The sequence below is a fragment of the Bos mutus genome, chromosome 5 (genome assembly GCF_027580195.1).
Source record: "Bos mutus isolate GX-2022 chromosome 5, NWIPB_WYAK_1.1, whole genome shotgun sequence".
Classification (NCBI taxonomy): Eukaryota; Metazoa; Chordata; class Mammalia; order Artiodactyla; family Bovidae; genus Bos; species Bos mutus.
The window spans coordinates 3,174,408-3,194,664 of record NC_091621.1 but is presented as its reverse complement, the minus strand read 5'-3'; the positions used below and the strand labels follow the sequence as shown (position 1 = coordinate 3,194,664).

At 50.3% G+C, this 20,257-nt stretch overlaps 1 protein-coding gene across 1 annotated transcript in view; it reads right to left on the bottom strand.

The window, feature by feature from the left end:
- Positions 1 to 278: 278 nt before the first annotated feature.
- Positions 279 to 20,257, bottom strand: part of SYN3 (synapsin III) — a 499,918-nt gene continuing 479,939 nt past the window's right edge. Inside the window, exons 9-14 of the mRNA XM_070370203.1 lie at positions 19,655 to 19,729; positions 16,637 to 16,739; positions 11,297 to 11,431; positions 10,251 to 10,338; positions 6,257 to 6,545; positions 279 to 2,682 (exon numbers count right to left, since the gene is read on the bottom strand). Coding sequence (XP_070226304.1) covers positions 2,550 to 2,682; positions 6,257 to 6,545; positions 10,251 to 10,338; positions 11,297 to 11,431; positions 16,637 to 16,739; positions 19,655 to 19,729 — 823 coding nt within the window. The 3' untranslated portion in view covers positions 279 to 2,549. The remainder of the gene's footprint in view (positions 2,683 to 6,256; positions 6,546 to 10,250; positions 10,339 to 11,296; positions 11,432 to 16,636; positions 16,740 to 19,654; positions 19,730 to 20,257) is intronic.

The following is a 20,257-nucleotide window of genomic DNA, read 5'->3' as shown; positions in this document are numbered from 1 at the left end:
ACTCTCTATTCACTGTGCTACATGTCAGCACAAACCAAATGGATCTTTGTCCTGGTTCGGCCTCACCAAGTCAGTGTGGACAGGAGATGCTAGCTTTTCTTTGGAGTTGTGAAACCAAGCAAAAACGAACAAACACGACCTTCCGGAATCTCTCCAGAGTGACTCTTCTGCCCCTTTCATTTTGTTCTTTCTCATTTAGAAATATCACAATTATTAAAGGTAAAATGTGTGGAGGGAACATGTGCTAGTTTACATGAGAAACCAGTCCATTTTGGGGACTGTCACAAAGGACCACGCATGGTCTCTGCATTCACACGCAGACCAGTGGGAGAATTTGTTTCAGTGTTGGTTATACCCTTTGTCTCATGTCCGGGGGTTGTCCATGCACGGCTATAAAAACAAGGATGCCTAGCCTGAGAAATGAGTGTGCTACTGTACTGGAATATCTGGTGTTTGAATGTTCCGATGTTTTCAGGGACAGGGGACAGCATACAGGAAAGTGGGACAATGTAAGCCATGTCACCACTGTTTATGGGGCCACTGGGTGTGACGCTTCCACCCCAACACCATTCAAGCAGCAGTGTTCCCACACAGCTCAGGGCAGGTCTGACTTCAAGGGGCATTCCAAACACTTAGGTTGACAGAGACACAGGTTCAAGGCCTGATGAGCAGAAGTTCTGGGCCCTCTGGCCTGAAATGAAGTGACTTGTGCCCATGGCCATGTCCTATGCTTTGAGGAACCTTGTCTAGCCTGTCACCACATCGTTGTGTATTTTGGGCTGTGTTTTATTGCCAAGTGAGAATTGGGTGAGACAGTTTGATTTCTTCTTCTGGTCTTACTTCCAGAGTGGGAGAGTGACGACTGCCTCGTGTATTTCCTGTCTTCTTAATCTCCTAAAACACATGGCTCCGTGGTGTTACACCTGCCTGACAAGTTCTCTGCATTCTTTTATTCAGATTGCAGCTCCAGGCCAAGGACGCTTTCATTTTCACCTCCCTCTCTCCTTTCCCTGTGAGCAGTAAGGGGAAGCTGTGTCTCAAGTTGCAAGTGAAAGTGAAAGTCGCTCAGTTGTGTCCAGCTCTTTGCGACCCCATGGACTGCAGTCCATGGAATTCTCCAGGCCAGAATACTGGAGTGGGTAGCCTTTCCCTTCTCCAGGGATTGAACCCAGGGCTCCCGCATTGCAGGTGGATTCTTTACCAACTGAGCTATCAGGGAAGCCCCTCAAGTTGCTAAGTGGGATGTAAGGGGACAGTGTGGCTATGTTCTAATACCCTCAGTGCTTTCTAGAACCAGGAGGCTGGTTCTGACACCAATGATGTTTCTAGCACCAGGTGCTTGGTGATCAGGACACCCCTCCCCAACCCTCCCCCTCCCCAGAGGAGTCTGATGCAGGAGAAAGAGCATTGGGAAGACAGTCAGGGCTACATTTTCCAGCTCTGCAGTTAACTTTTTTAGTCAAATAAATGTGGCTTAAACAAAGTTAAAGCTAATTTCTTTACTACAGGAATTCCAAACACCTTTGATATAGGTACTATCAAGCTCAGAAAACAAACCCAAAACAGTATCTCCTAAGCACATTTGACCAGTGAACCCTTTTGTAACTGAGTAACCTACCAATGCCTTGCTGCTCAGTCTGAAGCACTGAGCTAGAAGTTACTGTCATCGCACTTTCTGATCCTGTGTCATCTGTCTGCTCATTGTCTATGGTTCCTTGTGTGTCCCTGAGGGGGAAACAGCATTCCCGGTGGGAATTCAGAGAGACTGAACGGTGGTGTAACACAGAATGGGTGGAGGGGCCTTGATTAGTTGAGGACATCTTCTCCCTCTGGGAACTAGTAGTGATTCCTAAAAGAACCCGGGGTCTACTCTTGGCTGTCCAATTTAGGATAGCATGCTGGGTGGGAGTGGCCTTGCAAAGCCTCCCCGCTGTTTCTGTTGTGTTCTGAAAGGCTCAACGTGTCACATGGTCTGAATGCATTCTGGGGTCCTCAAGACCCACTGATGGCGGGGGTGATGGGGCCTGGGCCTGCCTGGTCTGCAGGCCCGTCTCTTGAGCTTGGATGGAACTGACACGGGTGGGTGCTAAGTTCCCTTGGCTGGGCTTTTCTCCTTTTGTTTGTAGAACACTGTCAAAAGGTTATTGCCTCCTACATTGCTGAGGTCTGACTTCAGCATCTGCATTTGATGGAAATGGGGGCAAGGGTCAGAGGGGGCCCTTCCCCAAGGCAAGCAAAACACTAACAAGCAATGTGGAACCAGTCACACTGATGTCTCGCTTGGTTAACGAGGCAAGGGAGCAAGCGTCTGGGCAGGAAGGTGGATGTGACACCCATCTGTAAGGCCCATTTTGAGGAATCTGGAGGCTCTCAAATGCCCACCGCTTGGCTGGATGACGCTGGAACGCCACGGCAAAGGGAAATGGGTACACATGAACTCAGTTCCTGGATCAAAGGCATTTGGAAAGGATATTCTCAGGCCCTCCATTCTGTTCCCAGCAGGAACCAAGGCTGAGATGGAGGGTGGGGCAGGAGAGGCCTGACCATGGTTAGTCAGAGAACAGGCTGGCGAAAGACTTCCTCAGGTTGCGGATGGTCTCGGCCTTAGCCTCGTCCTCACTGGGGGTCCCTCGCTGGGAGGTGTCAGATGTGCTGAGGCTGTTAGTCAGGGACTGGGATTTGCTGAAACAGAAAGGCAAAGGAAGTTGGGGGTGACATGGCTGGATTCCCCAGGAAATGAGTCCTGGGGCCTGCCTGGGAGCCGGCTGGATGAACCCCATCACCGCAAGGATACTGAGCCCAGCAGCCAGGCATCCCCACACTTGTACCACACACACAATTAACCCCCCAGGTGGCTACTGGGACCCTCCTTTTTTAAAGGTGCAGAAACTGAGGCTCATAGCAAGGAACAGGGAGCATCCAAGGCTCAAATTCTTCCCACAAAAACAGATTGCTCAGACGTCAGGCACAGCTGGAGAGCTGCTCGCCCACTCTCCTGCCTCAGTGCACACGCCCGCCTGGCAAGCTGTAAGGTGCGGTAGCAGCAGGCTAGGCTTGTTCCTCCTATACGTTCCAGCGCCAGTTTGGGGATCAGAGGGTCTGTGTTCCAGACCCTTTCTGCCATCTGTTCCTCCAGCTGTGGGCAAAAAAGTCACTGAGCGGGGCCTCTTTTCCCTCATCTGTGAGACAGAGGGTTGGTCCAGCCCAGCCTCAGGCCTCTTGCAGCTCGGACACCATGGGCTTCAACTCCAGCCCTGCCTGAAGCTCTTATGGCCATCCCGATGAGCTTCGGAGTTCTCACAGTGCCTCCTATCTGAAAGGCAGTGTTTGACTCTTTGTGCCAGCCGAATGCCAGGCGACAGGGCTCCAAACATGAATGAGATTCAGGCCCTGACCTCAAGGGGCTCACAGTCTAGTGGGGGTGAAAGACAGGAGAGATCCACACAGGCTCTTATCACCACATTAAGTGACTCAAGTCTTCTTCAGAGCAGGGCTATCTTTTACCCCTTGCTTTTTCCACCCAGGGTATTATTCAAGACTAGTTCAGAGTAGGTGTTTGCTAAGGCGTTTGGTACCTGTTGACCTGAATTGAACCAAATAATACTTTAGAGCATCAACCAGGAGATTCAAGTGTTGTTAGCTAGATTGCTGGGCTTCCCTGATGGCTCAGATGGTAAAGAATCTGCCTGCAATGCAGGAGACTCAAGTTCGCTCTCTGGTCAGGAAGATCCATTGGAGGAGGGCATGGCAACCCACTCCAGTATTCTTGCCTGGAGAATTCCATGGACAGAGGAGGCTGGGGGCTACAGTTCATGGGGTCTCAAAGAGTCAGACGTGACTGAGTAACACACCCACACAGCTAGGCTACTACAAGGTTAGAGCTCAAACCTGGCTCAAGTTCCGGAGCCTTTGTCTGTGCTATGGTTAGCTGGGCTGCATCTTTTGACATGTGAGAGGCAGCCAAAGATATACGTGTATGGAGCCAGCAGCATTCTGAGCACCAAATGTGCAAACACTCATTTTAATTCTTATAATAACCGTGTGGGGTAAATACTATTGCCCTTTTGCATGTGAAGAAGTTTAGGCACAGAGAGGTTAAGTAACTTTTTTCTGAGGTCAGGCAGCTTTTAAGTGGCAGACTTCAAACTGAACCCAAAGGTGGTCTGACTCTAGAGTCTGTGCTGTCAACCTCTATGCCTGCTGCTGGAGGACCACTTGCTAATATTACTAAGCTAAAAATGCTTTTATCCTTTGATCCAACAACACCATTTCAGGTATTTTCTATACAGTTGATCCTGCACATGTAAGAAAAAGCTTGTTTTTAAGGCCATTCACTGCTGCCTTCTTCGTAAGAGAAAACCAAATTTCCATTTACAGTGGATTAGTTAGATAAATTGCAGTATAATTACACAGTGGAATAATTATACAGCTGTGAAAAGGATAAAATGTTAATGACCTGCGTGGAAGAGCTCCAGAATGCATTGCTAAATGTAAAAGCAAGGAGCGAATGGCGTGGATAGTGAACACTGCTGATTGTGTAAATAAGTGGGAGGAGGAAACAGAACATATATTTCCGTATATGCATAAGGGAATACTGGAGGAACATGCTAGAACTAACAAAAGTGCTTACCTTTGGGGAGCAGGGGGCAGGAAAGCATTGGATGAGAATGAGATGGGGTAGGGTTTTCAATAAAAACACCAATATTTTTTAGATCTTTGAACCAGGTGAATATATTACCTCTTCTGAAAACTTATGGTTAGCTTGTTTGGAATTGAAGGAAAGGAAAAACTTTCCAAAGAAAATACAATTGGGATCTCTCTCTCTGACCTCAAACCAAGAGATGGGCTTGAGAGGAAACAAGAGAGAGAACAGATGTGTGCCCTGGGATGGAAGCTTCCCTCCCATCCCAGTCATCTAGCCTTCACAGGGTGACTTTGCAGGTCCTTGTATTACGAGTCTATTTCCAGGACTTCTCTGGTGTCCAGTGGTTAAGAATCCGTCCTGCAATGCAGGAGACATGGGTTCGATCCCTGGTCAGGAAACTAAGATCCCACATGCCGAGGAGCAACTTAAGCCTATGCGCCATAACTCCTGAGCCTGCGTGACACAACAAAGATCCCGCATGCTGCAAATAAGGCCCGACACAGCCCGATAAATATGGTTTTAAAAAGGAGTCTATTTTCCCACCTTTTTAATCTGGGCTTGACCATGTGACTTGTTTTTATCAAAAGCCTATGATGGGATGAAATGACATCGTGCAGCTTCTAAGGCTGAACCTTGAGAGGCCTCGAAGCTTCTACTTTTGCCGTTTTGGAAAGTAATTCTACCACATAAGGGAGCTGGGTCCAGCCTGCTGGAGGATGAGGCCCCAGGAGAGAGAGAGGCTCGGCTGACAGGTGACACCAATATCCAGATGTGTGCAGAAGCCCTCTTGGACTGTCCAGCCGCAGGTAAGTGGCAGATAACTACAGCCCTATGAGCAATCCCAGGAGAGCAGGGTTGCTAGATTTAGTAAGCATACGTGACACCCAGTTAAGTTTGAAATTCAGATTAAAAAAAAACTTTTTGAATATAGGTCTAACCCGTGCAATATTTGGCTTCCCTGGTGGCTCAGACAGTAAAGAATGTGCCTGCAGTGCGGGAGATCTGGGTTTGATCCCTGGGTTGGGAAGATCCCCTGGAGGAGGGCATGGCAACCCACTCCAGTGTTCTTGCCTAGAGAATCCCATGAACAGTGGAGCCTGGCAGGCTACAGTCCATGGGGTAGCAAAGAGTCAGACATGACTGAGCAATTAAGCACATGCAATATTTGAAGGCATACACTCCAAATTATTCATTGTCTGAAATTCAAATCTAATTGGGCATCCTGCATTTTATTTGGTAACTCTCCAGGAGAGACCATCGGGAGATCCTCCCAGCTAAACCAAACTCAGTACAAGTGACTAAATGAAAAAAAACTATGAACAAAGAAAATGGCTGCTTTCTTAAGCCACTAAGTTTCAGGGTGGTTTGTTATGCAGCAAGGAGTACCTGATGCAGGTACACATGGAGGATCACAGTGGGGCCTAACCTATGCTCGGGCCTTGCTAGGTCCTGCCTGCCCCCCAGATTCCATCCTCTAGGCCTCCTTTTGCCCATTCAAAGCTGGGGTGAGGCCTTAGTGGGTCTTGCTCTGAGTCCCCAACCCTGAGCCGGCCCAGCTCCACCCACACCGCAAGTCCACTCTCAGCCCTTCCCGGGTCCCAAAGCACTTACTTGAGATGGGGATGGGGTGATGTTGGCTTCTTGGCCTCTTCGCCCTGTTGGGAGGCGCTGCGGCCCTGCACAGGAGGCCGGGGCTGCGAGGTAAGGGGTGCGCTCGACTTGGGGGCCTGGTTTGGAGAGCTGCCTCCAGATGCACGGGAGAGCTGGGGAGACCCTGGCGATCTCTGCTGTGGCGATCCAGACTGAGGGCTCAGGGGTTGCTGGCCTTGTGGGGAGAGCCTCTGCTGGGAGGGGCTCCCAGATCTTGGGGGCTGAGGAGACTGAGCTGGGCGAGGGCCCCCTACAGGGAGAAAAAAATGATTCCATTCAAATTCTTTTAGGATAAATAAGGCTGTGCAAAGGTGTCACTTTGAGGACGTTCATTACAGGGTTCTTCCTGCCAGTGAAAAACTGAAAACAATACAAATGCGCAACTGTAGGGGAACTGACTGGAGCGTTAAGATACATTCATGTAATGGAATGCGCTATGGTCATCATGTATGATGTGGCAGAACAATATTAAATGCCATGGGATGCTGTTGATAATATATGCTAAATATTAATATAGACTACTAGACAGAAAGCAGCTTATAGAACAGTATTTGTGGGTTAATTACATTTTGACATGTATAAAAATACATGCCTGAGGCAAAGGAAGGAGTCCTTGCCCTGTCCAAGGGAGCAGGCTATGCGTGCTAAGTCACTCAGTTGTGTCTGACTCTGCGATCCCATGGACTGTAGCCCGCCAGGCTCCTCTGTCCATGGGATTCCCAGTATCCTGCAAGAATACTGGAGTGGGTTGTCATGCCCTCCTCCAGGCGATCTGACTCAGGGATGGAAACCGCATCTCTTACTTCTCCTTTACTGGAAGGTGGGCTTGTTATTGCTAGCACCCTCCGGGAAGCCAGTGTCACTAAGGGAGCAGGTGTTACTAAGCGTCAGTGGCATTTGCCACATAGCTGCCCACTGTTTCTAGAGCTCCTACTCCGTCACAGGAGCTGGAAATCTGGATTTTATGTAAAAGCTTCTCATTTTTAAATGTTGGTTTGCTTTTTTGTTTTGTTAAACTCACCATAGGTCCAAAAAAATATGTTTTCTAGTTTTATCTTAAATCTCCCCTCTTTCCCCAACACTCTGCCCCTCAAGGCTGATTAGTATCTTAGAAAATCTGGACTCTTATTCATTCATTTATTAACTATTCATTTAGTCCCTATTATACAGATGAGATTCACCAGGAGACTAGTAATTTTCTTTCAGCTTCTTGGCAAAGCAAAAAAAAAAAAAAATAATAATAATACTTTTTGTTTGAGCACATAGAAAAAAAATTAACTTATATGTAGATAGTATTTGCTTAGTATTTGCTTTAGCACAGGATCAGTGCTAAAAGATGATGAGGTTCCTTAGAAGAGAACTTCACTTTCACTGAGTTGAAAATGAGTAGTGAGTTCAAAAAACAAGTTAATAATGTGATCTTGTTAATTTGGGAACTCAATGAAAGCATTGTGTTTTAATTAGCCCTGTTATTTTTACTCTAAATGTTAATTCAATGAGTATTTTCTTTAATTATCCTAATTTGTTTTTAATTGATTGTTTTTCAACTCACTAAAAGTATGTTTAGCCTCCTGTCCCTTAAAATAATATCTCTTTATTTATCGAGCGTGTCTCTACTCTGAGCCGTAGAGGAAGCAAGAATACAGTAGCTCTCTGTTTTAGAAGCGCTCTGTGCAAATGTGGCTGAAAAAGTAAGTCCTGGGGCAGAGTGGGAAAGGAGACGGTAGGGCAGAGGCACAGCCAGAGCCTGGCGGGGTGATGAATCAGTCATTTTTGAACATTCTATAAGCAAAGAATTATCGCCTGGCAGGAGGACAGTGGGCTGCGGTGGTCCTAAGTATTCTTAACGATGACGTCATTAAGAACAACGTGTATATTATCATCGTTGTGTTGTTTGTAGTTGTTGTTTAGTCACTAAGTTGTGGTCAACTCTTTGTGACCCTCATGGACTGTAGCCCACCGGGCTCCTCTGTCCATGGGATTTTCCCAGGCAAGAGTACTAGAGTGGGTTGCCATTGCCTTCTCCAGGGGATCTTCCTGACCCAGCGATCGAGCTCATGTTTCCTGTATTGACAGTTGGATTCTTTACCACTGAGTCAGCAGGGAAGCTTAGTAAGACACAAATTATTAATAGTGAGTTTTAAAAAATATAAGAGTTTATTCTGGCAGTGTCTCTTTCTATCAGCATAACTGCTTTCCTTACAGAAAAATCCAGTAAGAATAAAGTTCTTGGCATCCTTGCTGGCCTCAAAGGTTTTGATAATCCCTTTTGTCTCCTTTTGAGGTCCCTATCCTGTTTCTCCATCTACTTGACATCTCTTTGGACCCAGATTTTCTTTTTTTTGGCACACTGTGTGGCACGTGGGATCTTAGTTCCACTGCACTCCCTGAGGTGGAGTGCAATCCTCTGGATTGCGTAGGAAGTCTCTAATAGTGAGCTTTTAACAGTTAAAGTCCCTGATGGCTCAGGCAGTAAAGAATCTGCCTGCAATGCAAGAGACCTGGGTTTGACTCTTGAGTTAGGGAAGATACCCTGGAGGAGGGAATGGCAACCCCTTCCAGTATTCTTGCCTGGAGAATTCCATGGACAGAGGAGCCTGGTGGGTTATAGTCCATGGCGTCCCAAAGAGTCGGACATGACTGATGGTTATTAGCAGTAAATTACTAGCATCTACTAAGCACTACCTCCACAATGGGACACCTTGCTAGTTAGAACTGCTTCTCTTGCATTATCTCACAGGCAGCTCCCCCTTACTAAACAGGCAGATGTCATTTCCTCCTTCATCACTGTGGAAACTGAGCCTCTGAGAAGTGAGGTAGCTTGCCTAAGTCTGCCAGAGGGAGACACTGTAAGTAGATTCAAACGTGTTCATCTGCCTGAAGAAGAACCCAGTGTTCACTGGCACGCAGTTGTGTAAGTCCTGCAATTTCCCTTTTCTTAAACGCTTTCTGCTTTTCCAGGAAGAGAAGCACAGACGAGAAGGATGAATGGGTGTTTTATATAAGACCTGTGGAAGAGGAAGCCCTTTGCTGCCCAAGGCTCATTTTCCCAAGAAGCAATGAATCCATTACTTTGATAAAGGCGCCTGGGAAGGTCCCAGTGTGATAGCAGTGCTTTCTTTCCGATGGGTCTTAAAGCAGGTCCTTAAAAAATCACCGTGAAAATGCCTGGCCTGGCATCTTGGGGTGAAGCTGACCTGAGGCCCTAAGCTGGCACTAGAGCCATGAGGGTGCCTGGAAGGTTCTGACATCGAGAGAGGACATGGGTGACTTTTGCCCCAGGCCTGAGCGTGAGAACACGCGAGCAGCTGGCAGCCCAAGAGAAGGGGTTAGTTACTGCCACAGTCTCCTTTCATCTTGTCATCAACAGTTCATACATTCTCTGATAAATGGTGGCATTTACTTAGTAATACTGGGATATTTTTGAGGAATGATTCGAATTGACAAGGTTCTATGTAATGTTCCATTTTTCTTTCTCACTCTTGCTGGTTGGCTCATAAATCTATAATCAGGCACTGCTAGCGGCTAGGAAGCAGGCACTTTCTAGATCTGAAAGACCAGACTTGTAAACATGCCATTTTCTTGTGCTTCCTTGCACAAAGCCTCAACAGCTACCTCTGTAAAAAGGAAATACCCCTGTTTTCATTGCTGACATGTTAGGAAGCTGAAAATGAGACCATAAATGGGAAAGTCCCTAGCATAGGGCCTGGCACATATTAGGTACTTAATACATTTACTTTCGGTCTTTCTTCCCTCCTTTCCTGACTTTAAGGGAGTGACAACCTCATGGTCTCATTCATTCTGCACACAGAGCAAGGGAATAAGTCTGGTAATTAAGTATTAACATGGAGTTTTTCAGAGTGCCTTTTTGGAAGTCACATGTGGATCCCTCAGTGCATTTCAGCATCCTTGCCTGGATGGTTTCTCTTGGTGGGTGGCTCGTCGTGGGTCCTACCTTGTGTGGGTGGCCGTGGCTGGGGTTGTCCAAGCGGAGGACCCAGTTGGGCTTGCCCAGGGGATTTTGCTGGTTTAGTCTGAGGAGCCTAAAGCAGAAGAGAAAAGAAGACTGCTGTGGCCACTACAGCCATTCACTTCCTGGGTGGGAGGGCAGGATTTGTAAACATGTTTGTTATTGAGGTGCTCAGTTGTGTAATGGACTATAGCCCGCCAGGCTCCTCTGTCTATGGGATTCTCCAGGCAAGAATACTGGAGTGGGTTGCCATTTCCTTCTCCATCGTTACTGAGGTAAAACTTACATAATGTGCACAGCACAAATAGTTTCTACACGTGGAGACACCTGTGTAATCACCAAGCAGGTCAAGACAGAACATTTCCAGTGGAGAAGGCTGCCCCACGCCCTCTCCAAGCCAGTGGCCTTCTTGAGAACAAGCATCTTTCTGACATCTGTTATAACAGATTTGTTTTGAGGGGGAAAAAAGGGGATCAGGTTTTGAGACTTGCTTTTCCAGAAAGCTGGAGATCTAGCAAATTCTTTGGAGAATCATCTGGTAACCCATGGTGAGGATCAGGGAAGACAGGAGCTCTGTGTTAGCGTGAAGAGGTTGGAAGATGAGCAAATGGAAGACACAAGAGTCCCTGCTGACCAGTGCCCTGGGAGCACACAAAGGGCATGTGTGTACATGTGGGCATAAGTGCGTGTGCACGCGCGCACACACACACACCCTGCTCACCATTCAGGCCTGGGAGGGAGGGCACAGAGGGGACATCTGGTTTTCTATGATAATAATCTCTGCCTGCAGACACTCAAAGCCAAGTTGAGACCACATTTTTCTCTCCAGGGTGGCAGAGAGAAGAAAGGCCCCTCAGAGCCTCCCAAATGTCCCTGTCAGGAGCAGGGGTACAAACTCTCCCCCAAGCCCAGCCCCACCCACACCCCATTTCTTTCTCTCCAGGTCGGTTCCTCCCTGGGTGCATCTCCTCTGGATCAGGGCACCCCCTCCCAGACGGCCAAGCATCTCTCATGACTATACACTCTCTCACCCAAGGCCTCAGGGGCGAGGGCACCGTGCCCCCTGGCATCAGGAGTTGGCTCATTTTGGAGATGACAAGGTCGGCCATCAGCTGCTTGTCCTCTTCCACGTGCTCTCCAATCAGAGGCATTGAGCTGTCCATCACCTGTGGGCGAGAAAGGAGTCCTGAAGGAGGGGAGCTTGGCAGCTGAGCAGCGCATCCCAGGAGGGTGGGCTCAGACCTCAGGACAGAAGTGAACACTAGATGGCAGTGTTCTCCATGCAAATCTCCAGCCCAGCGCCTCGGCTGGAAATGACCCCCGTGGAGACAGCCGATTTCCCGCAGTTCAGTCTAAATCAACTCCCTGGACTCAGTTCAATTCAGTCTGCATTTGCTGGGCCTTAGACATGCGACCAAGGGCAGGGAGCCTTTGCTGACCTTTTCTGCTCTTTTCTTTGGGGAGCCGGTCTCTGCCCCCTCCTTTCCCACCTCGGCCCCTACCCAGGATTGGGGCCAGCTTCCTGAACTTTGGCCCAAGGTCAAGGTTTTCCACAAAGCCGGAAGCAGTGAAGGAAGGGGCTCAATTATGATCAAAAAATGACACGGGTTGCAGTCAACTCAAGATTCGGAGAGAAGAGGGAAGAAGCGAGGCCTGTTCTCTGGAACTCTAGCAGAATAAACTGCAGAGAAATTTCTTCCACAGGGAGAAGGCTGCTTCTCAAAGGAGGCACACTTGTAATGGGAGGGGCCCTGAGAGATCAGGGGCTTCCCAGGTGGTGCTGGTGGTGAAGAACCTGCCTGCCAATGCAGGGGATGTAAGAGATGCGAGTTCGATCCCTGGGTGGGGAAGATCCCCTGGAGGAGGGCATGGCAACCCACTCCAGTATTCTTGCCTGGAGAATCCCATGGACAGAAGAGCCTTGTGGGTTACAGTCCATGGGGTCGCAAAGAGTCAGACACGGCAGAAGTGACTTGGCATGCATGCATGCTGAGTGATCATATTTGTGCATCCACTCTTTTGGCAGATGGAGAAACCAAGGCCCAGAGATGGGAAGGGCTTGCCCAAAGGCATGTAGGCCAGTGATCCAGGTGGTTCCCTAGGCATGGACAGAGGTAGAAGGTCTTGGGTGGGTTGGTGGAGGGTGGGGCCTTGGTGGGCTCTCTGTCTCCTCCCCAGCTATAGGAACCCAGCCTGTTCCCCAGCTCACCGCCATCTAATTCTCCATCTGGTTTCCCCTTTTCCCAAGCTCTGGACTCAGCAGGTTCTGTCTCCCATCCAGGTCCTTGGGCAGGTAGGCCATTGACTCTGCCCACTCTCTACCTGGCTAGCCCTTCTCATCTGTCAGGAACATCTAGCTGGTCCTTCCTCTGCGACGCCTTCTTGGCACTCCTGCCATCCTTGCTTTGGTTGTCTCACCATCTCCTGTTTGTGTCTCCCCAACCCGACCATGAGCCCCTGGCTTGGGGATGGGCCCTGTGTCCAGACAGGTGTGCCCTTGGTAAGTACCTGCTGAATGGAAGGACAAGTCCTGCTCATATCGATAAGGATACTAGTAAGAGCTGTATGGCTTTACTAGGTGCCAGGTGCTGTTCGAAGCACTGGGTGGAGAGCTCACATAAATCTCAGAGTATCTCTTTGAGATAGGTACCGTTACTGCCCTTATCACAATGGGAAAGCTGAGGGTCAAAGAAGTAGCAAGTCCCAGGACAGATTGGGAGCACTCCTTCTACATCTCAACAATCACCGAACAGCTCTGAGTAAGAACTAGGAATGGGAGACCTGGCTTCCAGGCTCTGGTTCTCCTAGGGACTCGTGGTATGATCGTGGTAGCTCACTTCTCATCTGTGGGCCTGTTGTTTTCCTCAACTATAACCTGAGGGGGTTGGGCAGCTGCGAAGACCCTTGCATCTGGGACTTTTAGGAGTGCATTAATCTAAAGCACCTACTATAGTTGTTGCTGTTTAGTAGCTAAGTCATGTCCAATTCTTTGCGACCCCAGGGACTGTAGCCTGCCGGGCTCCTCTGTCCATGGGATTTGCCAAGCAAGAATATTGGAGTGGGTTGCCATTGCCTTCTCCGAAGGCAATGGCAACCCACCCAGTACTCTTGCCTGGAAAATCCCATGGATGGAGGGGCCTGGTGGGCTGCAGTCCATGGGGTCGCTAGGAGTCAGACACGACCGAGCGACTTCACTTTCACTTTTCACTTTTCACTTTCATGAATTGGAGAAGGAAATGGCAACCCACTCCAGTGTTCTTGCCTGGAGAACCCCAGGGACGGGGGAGCCTGGTGGGCTGCCATCTATGGGGTCGCACAGAGTTGGACACGACTGAAGCGACTTAGCAGCAGCCGCAGCAGCAGCCATTTCCTTCTGCAGGGGATCTTCCTGATCCAGGGATCATACCCGTGTCTCCTGCATTGCAGGTGGATTCTTTACCACTGAGCCACCAGGGAAGCCCTACTATGGTTGGGAAGCTGAAAAGCAAACTCAAGGATGTGAATGCAGATTGTATTAGCAAACTGAGCTCCCTGTGGGTTGGGCCTGGGTCCTTGGCTTCCTGGATCCCATTGCCCGGCACGTGGACAGTCTCTCAGTCAGCATGGGCTGAGCTGAGCGATGGCTGTGGTGCCTCAGTGTGCACAGCTCTGGCCTTTCTCTTCCTGGCCCTGCCTGCCCACTCTTTTTTTGTTCTGGTTTCTGTTTCCTACGTTTGCTACAGTGGAAAACAGCCGCCACAATGAACCTGAGGTCAGAGCACTTTGCGGTCCCCACGGTGGACACAGCTAAAGGAAGTGGACATTCGGGTCTCCCCAGGGAAGCATTTTTCCAGTGAGCAATGTCATTCCCTGGACAAGTCATGGAGGACAAGTTCAAGGGTCTTTCCCCTGAGTATTTCACTGTGAGGATCTTCACAAAACATGTCCCACAAATGTTATGTTCTCACCACAGAGGTGGCTAAGGAAATCAGTATTTTTGGATCCTGTCTTTGTTTTTTAAAATACCTTTTATCTTCCTGGTAAAAAGCTCCCTATCTCCCTTCCCCTACTCTAAACCAAAAAGCAAGGGAAACCACTCTGTAACGTTTCTGAGAGAAAAAGAAAAAGTCTGAAAAGCCATTCTTTCCCTCCTGATACATTTTTGAGAAGTTGTTTTCTTGTTTTTTAAAAGTCCAAACCCACGATTTTCTTTTCAAATGTGGAAGGTCTTTCATCCCTGACCCTCTGAATGTCTGGAGGCAGGGAGCCTGGGCCCACGGGTACAAACTTTTGTTTCCTATGAGTGAAAGTTGAGGAAACTCAGAGAGGCAGGAGCTCTCAGGGGCAGAGATAATGCTCAAGTGAGAGAGAAGGAACTAAACTCACAGAAGAGAGGGGGAAGCAGCCCCGGAGTCCTTCATCTGCTGACTGCAGGCCCCTCTCTGAATGGAAGCTCCAGAGCAGAGTCCCTGCTACCCTGCCGTATCCCCATCGCCTGAATGGAGGGCTGGTGCCCAGAGGAGGACCTCAACAGTGAATGAATGAATGGGTGAATGAATGGGTGAATGAATGGGTGAATGGATCAGTGACCACGTGTGTGTTAAAGCTGAGTTCATGTCTGGTGGTCCCATGAGGAGACGCAGAGGCAGGAGGGCCAGGGAGGGATTCCGGAGATGCAGCGCCCTGGGCATGGATCTGAAGCACTCAGGCGTCCTCAGGAAGCTGGGCACCTCATTCCTCCAGGGAGCAGCCTGGGTCTGACTCGGAAGCAAGTGTGCGGGATGGTGGCTCCGCTCCTGGCCCCTACAGTGTCCCCTGAGAAGGGGCTGCTGGGGGGATTTCAGGTATGGTGGCCACTGGACTTGAGGGGAGAGTTTTTTTTTTTGACTGTGCCACATGGCATGTGGGATCTTAGTTCCCTGACCAGGGATCAAACCCACATTCTGTGCATTCAAGCATGGAGTCTTAACCACTGGACTGCAGGAACTCCTGAGAGTTGTTTTCTAGAGTAAGACTGAACTTGCTAATATAGATGGTAACTCATCCCTGGAAGTTACCGGGCCTTCCTTGAGCCAAGAGTGGGCAGAAGGGCTGTGCCCACCCTGGCCTCCCTCCCCTCCACCTCCGAGCTGGTCAGTCTAGGGGCTCAGGGTGGGAGGAATGCCTTCCTGGCATGGCAGGAGGAGACCAGCGGGGCTCCCACCCCTCCGGTCACTGGTCCTGGCTCACTGTGGGTCCTGGGAGTGGTGCAGACACGCTGGGCTGGAGCATTAGCTGGCTCTCGCGGTCATCCCAGCCATGTGCTTCCCATTAACTGCCCACACCCAGGGGAGGGGGCAGCCGCAGGGCGCTCCCTCACGTGTCTTGGCCGTGTGTCAGCACCGCCCCTCTGCTGTGGTGTGAGGAGAAGGCCGCAGAAGGGAAGTACCGGAGGGACTGGTGGGGGTGGTGGTGGTGTGTGAGCAGAGAGACGTGACGCTGGGGAGAGAACTCTGAGCCAGCGCAGCCTTTTCAGGGGAAGCCACGGAGAGCCATGGGCTCTGGCGGGGGCCGGGAAAGGGTTAGGAGGGGAGGGGGGCTGTGAGGTCAGGAGAGACACAGGGGAGCCATGGCCTGGGAGGAGGACTGTGGGATTGGGGCCTGGGGAGGAAGTCATGGGGGTGGGCAGGGGAATGGGAGGCCCACAGGGACCCACAGGCGACAGCTCTGGAGGGCAGCAGGGGCGCGTTGGCCTGTGAGATGCAGGAAGGTTGAGGGAGAGATTCTGGGACTCTGAGCCCCTCTGAGCCTCTCTCATACATTTCCCTTTATTCTCACCCCGTTCCTAACCATCAGTGCCCCGCAGTGACTAGTGCACCATCCTCCGTGCCAGCCGGCACACTCCATACGTGTCTTGTTCAGCGCTCTATCTCCAGAACTGCCCCACACCAGGCCCATGGGAGCCCCTAATACATGTTTGTTGATTGAACAGTGAGGGACTCTCTGCACGGTGACTGTGGAAGTGGGTCCTCTTTACCCGCTTAGATACTAAGAAAATTTAACAGACTAGAGGGGACAGAATCTTGCCAACTCTTGGCCCAGTGCCCTTCCCCTACCGTTAGGGCCACAGGTGTTGGAAGGTTATCAAACCTCATGCCCAAAGTCATCAAAGTCCAGGGCAGGACCCCTGGGCACAAAGGCTTTAGATGCAGCCGAGGGGGTGGGTGGGGGTACATGAGAGCAGTGGGTGAGAAGCCTCTGGAGCTGCTCCCTGAGGCCTAGGCTGCTTGTGCCCCAGCCCTGACCTAAGACACAGCTGACCACTCTGGAGGTCACACCTGGACTCCTTCCCTCTGGAATGCCTGCCCAGGGGCCTGGTTCCGGCCAGGAGGAACTCCTACTCCATTGCTCACCTCTATGATGTAATCTCTGCCATCTTTGCTGTGGACAGCCTTGACAGCACAGATGTCCAGGCCACCAAACATCTCCGAGCAGCTGTCCACCCACAGCCTGTACCTGCAGGGACGGACAGACAGTGAGTATGCAGGACAGGGGGCAGGGGCGGGAAGCAGACAGCGAGAGATGCAGAGACAGGGGGAAGGAGAGACCCCAAGAGACACCCACAGAAAAAACAGGCTAGGAGACAGACAGTGACATACACATAAACACATCCATTCAGAGATGGAGAGAGACAGGAAGACATAAGAGACAGAGATGCACGAGAGACACAGAAAGGCAGAGAAACAGACACAGAGAGAAACAGAGGGAGTGGGAGAGACAGAATGGGTAAAAAGAAAGGCAGAGATATAGATGGGCAGTGAGAGACACACAGAGGGAGAGAGTTTAGAGAGGGAGCCAGGCAGGCAGGCGACAAGCAGGATGAGGGGGAGGAGTGAGGGGAGTTGGGGGGGATCTCAGAGACCTGATCTCCTTCCCCTCCCCAGGACTTTGCTGGCCCCCAGTACTGGGGAGCTTGTCCTGCCCCCAGCTGGATCTGTCCTGGACCCCAGCTGCCCCTGAAGTCTTTTTCCCTTGGGAAAACTTCTTGAAGGGCCCCAGAAGTCCCTCCCAGGCCCAGCCTGCGGGGACAAAGGGTGTATTCTCCCCCTGGCCTGAGGCACGCAGGCAGAGGAGCCTGGCAGGCCTCTCCAGCCTGGCCCGGGGGCCTGGCCCTCTGGACCCGCTGCTTTTGTTCCCTTTCCAGCCACTTGATGGCTGCAGGGTCCGTTTGCTTTGCAGGAGAAGATCTCAGTGCTGGACTCTGACCCTGCAACAAGGGGATGGTTGTATCTTCCTGGCCTTGTGCTTGGCTTCCCTCGTGGTGGCTGGATTTGGAGTCACAGGGGACTTTGTGTCAATGTTCTTGCTTTTCTCCCCACTCTCCAGGGTCACATGGGGCACGCCTGCTTGGAGATCTATTTGTGTCTCTGAGCCATAAGGCCTGGAATGAGCTGAAGTGCTCTCAGAGCTGGCTCTCTCATCTCCTCTGCTAAGTTTCCTTGAGGCACTTAGGCTACTGACCATGAATTTGCAGAAGGGAAAGTGGATTCCAGGCCTGAGCAGCCCCACTCCCATAGCAGGCTCCTCCAGGAATGGCCCATGGGGCCTGGGACTGAGCAGAGCCAGGGAGATAATGACCTGCTGGAGACACCTGTGAGCAGCCTGCGAGGCCCGGGGAAAGGCTGGGCTTACGTTCTGGAAAGCTGGTGGAGAAAAGGGCCACGACTGCCCCTTGAATGCCCACTGGGGGAAGGCTGTCACTCCCCCAGAGCAGGTGGTGCAGTTATGCCAGGGACCCCTGAGACTGGAGAGCACAGGTGGGCACCCACCTTGGGGTAGCACCTGGGACTGGCGGGAAGGGAAGGAGACTGCTATTTCCAGTGCACTCCTGCCACTGAAGATCCCTTTCTCATCAGCCCTCTGGCTTGGGTGCATTACCTCCAGCCTACAGCTGAAGGAGTTCAGAAAGGGTACTTAACCTGTGTAACACAGATCTGAAGGGGGCAGGACCACTCACTTTAGTTCATGCTGTTTCCTCAGCATAGAGCCCTGAACGAGTTCCACAAGGGCAGGACCCGCGTTACATCCCTCCCCTAAGTCTCAGTCCATGTTGCTGCAGCACGGTGGTCCCACTTCATTCTCTTGGGGCAGAGATGTGACACAGGAGTATCTAATTACAGTGCTGCTGCTTTCTGGGTCTTCGTGATGGGGTCCATGATAGTCATGTGACTTAAGTCAGGCCTATCAGTGAATAAGGCTCAATTCCAGGCTTTGATTGAAATAGTTGGGAAAGACATCTTTCTGCTAGACTTGACGCAGTTAAGATGTAAGCCTGGAGCCACTTTGGATCACTATATGAGTGAGCTGGCCTTCTGGAATGAAGCCAACATGGAAGAAAGCTGAACTGAAGTTGGCAGTGAAAGTGAAAGTCACTCAGTTGTGCCCAACTCTTTGTGACCCCATGGACTGTAGCCCACCAGGCTCCTCTGTCCATGGAATTCTCTAGGCAAGAATACTGGAGTGGGTGGGTAGAATAAGTTCTACAGGCCTACCTGGAGCTGCACCTTGAAGTTTTCATTGCCACAAGCCAGTAAATCCCCTTTGGCTCCAACTAATCCATTTTCTGAAACTGGCAACTGATACAGAGTTCTTAAAGGGAAGGGTGGGGTCTTTTCGTCTGGACCTCTTTAGTGCTTAGCATACATAACATGCAGTAGGTACTCAATACATGTTCACTGAACAGACCTTTCTGACCCTAAAGCCCATGCCTTGCCAGTGTCACTGAAGGCTTGCAAGCAGAGATCACTGGGCACTCAGCAAGGGATGTGTGTGTGCTGCTGGCCTCAAAAGCAGGTGGCTGGACCTTCTTCAGGTGAAGATGGCTCACAGGTGTTGTTTAAAGGGAGGGACTTTCAGCCAGTGTGCCTTTCTACTGCATTCATGATTCACAGGAAATTGACCTCTCCCTCCTCATGCTGAGAGAGGAGTGGACACTGAGAGAGGAGTGGACACTCCAGGTGGGAGCTGTGGTACCCTAACGGGATGCTTCCATACAGCTGTCAAGAGCAGAAAAGACTGGTGAGGACATCCTGCTCTCTTCCTGCAGCAACTGGCAGGGCCACAAAGACCCCTGGACGAAGTCAAGATGTCAAGGTTTTAGTCTTATCTCTGCCATTGATCAGTTCTGTGACTTGGACAAGCCATGATCCCCCTCTGAACCATCTTTCCCATCTGTAAAATGGGGTTATTGTAAAACATTCCCTGAAGGCTATTATGGGCAATAAAGCGGATCATGCCTAGGAAAGTGCTCTGTGGGTGGTGAGACGCTGGCCAAAGTGCGAGACAGCATTCATGACAGGATCCTTGCTGTATCCCTGTCTACCTCCCCCTGTGGTCGGTACCCTTCCCGAAGCGCCTCCGTTACCTCTTACCTCTCGGTCATGGCCACCTGCTCCAGCATGGCAGAGCCTGTGTTGGCCTTCCAGTTTCCAGAGATGGAGGTTCTCCTGTACCAGAACAAACGACACAGTGAGGGAAGTAGGGATGCTTGTCATTGATCTGCTTTCCTTTTTTGCTTTGGCTGTTTGGTGGCTCTGATTCAAATATCTAGCTTACATTGTTCTAAGTCGCTTCAGTCATGTTGGACTCTTTGCAATCCTATGCACTGTAGCCTACCAGACTCCTATGTCCCTGGGATTCTACAGGCAAGAATACTAGAGTGGGTTTCCATGCCCTCTCCAAGGGATCTTCCTGACCCAGGGATCGAACCCTTGTCTCTTATGCCTCCTGCATTGGCAGGTGGGTTCCTTACCATGAGCGTCACCTGGGAAGCCCACTATGATGTGCATTCTTAGATACACATCCTGTCTTCAGATTTTTGTGTGTGTGTTTTTATTTCCCTTTATATTGATTGTCTTATTTCTTGGGTCTTATGTATCTTTTCCTAAGCCACGTTTGAAATGTAAAATTGAATTTAATGAATGCCTACACTATCAGATTAAATCCTTCAAATGACCTCCTGTTTTTTTTAGAAG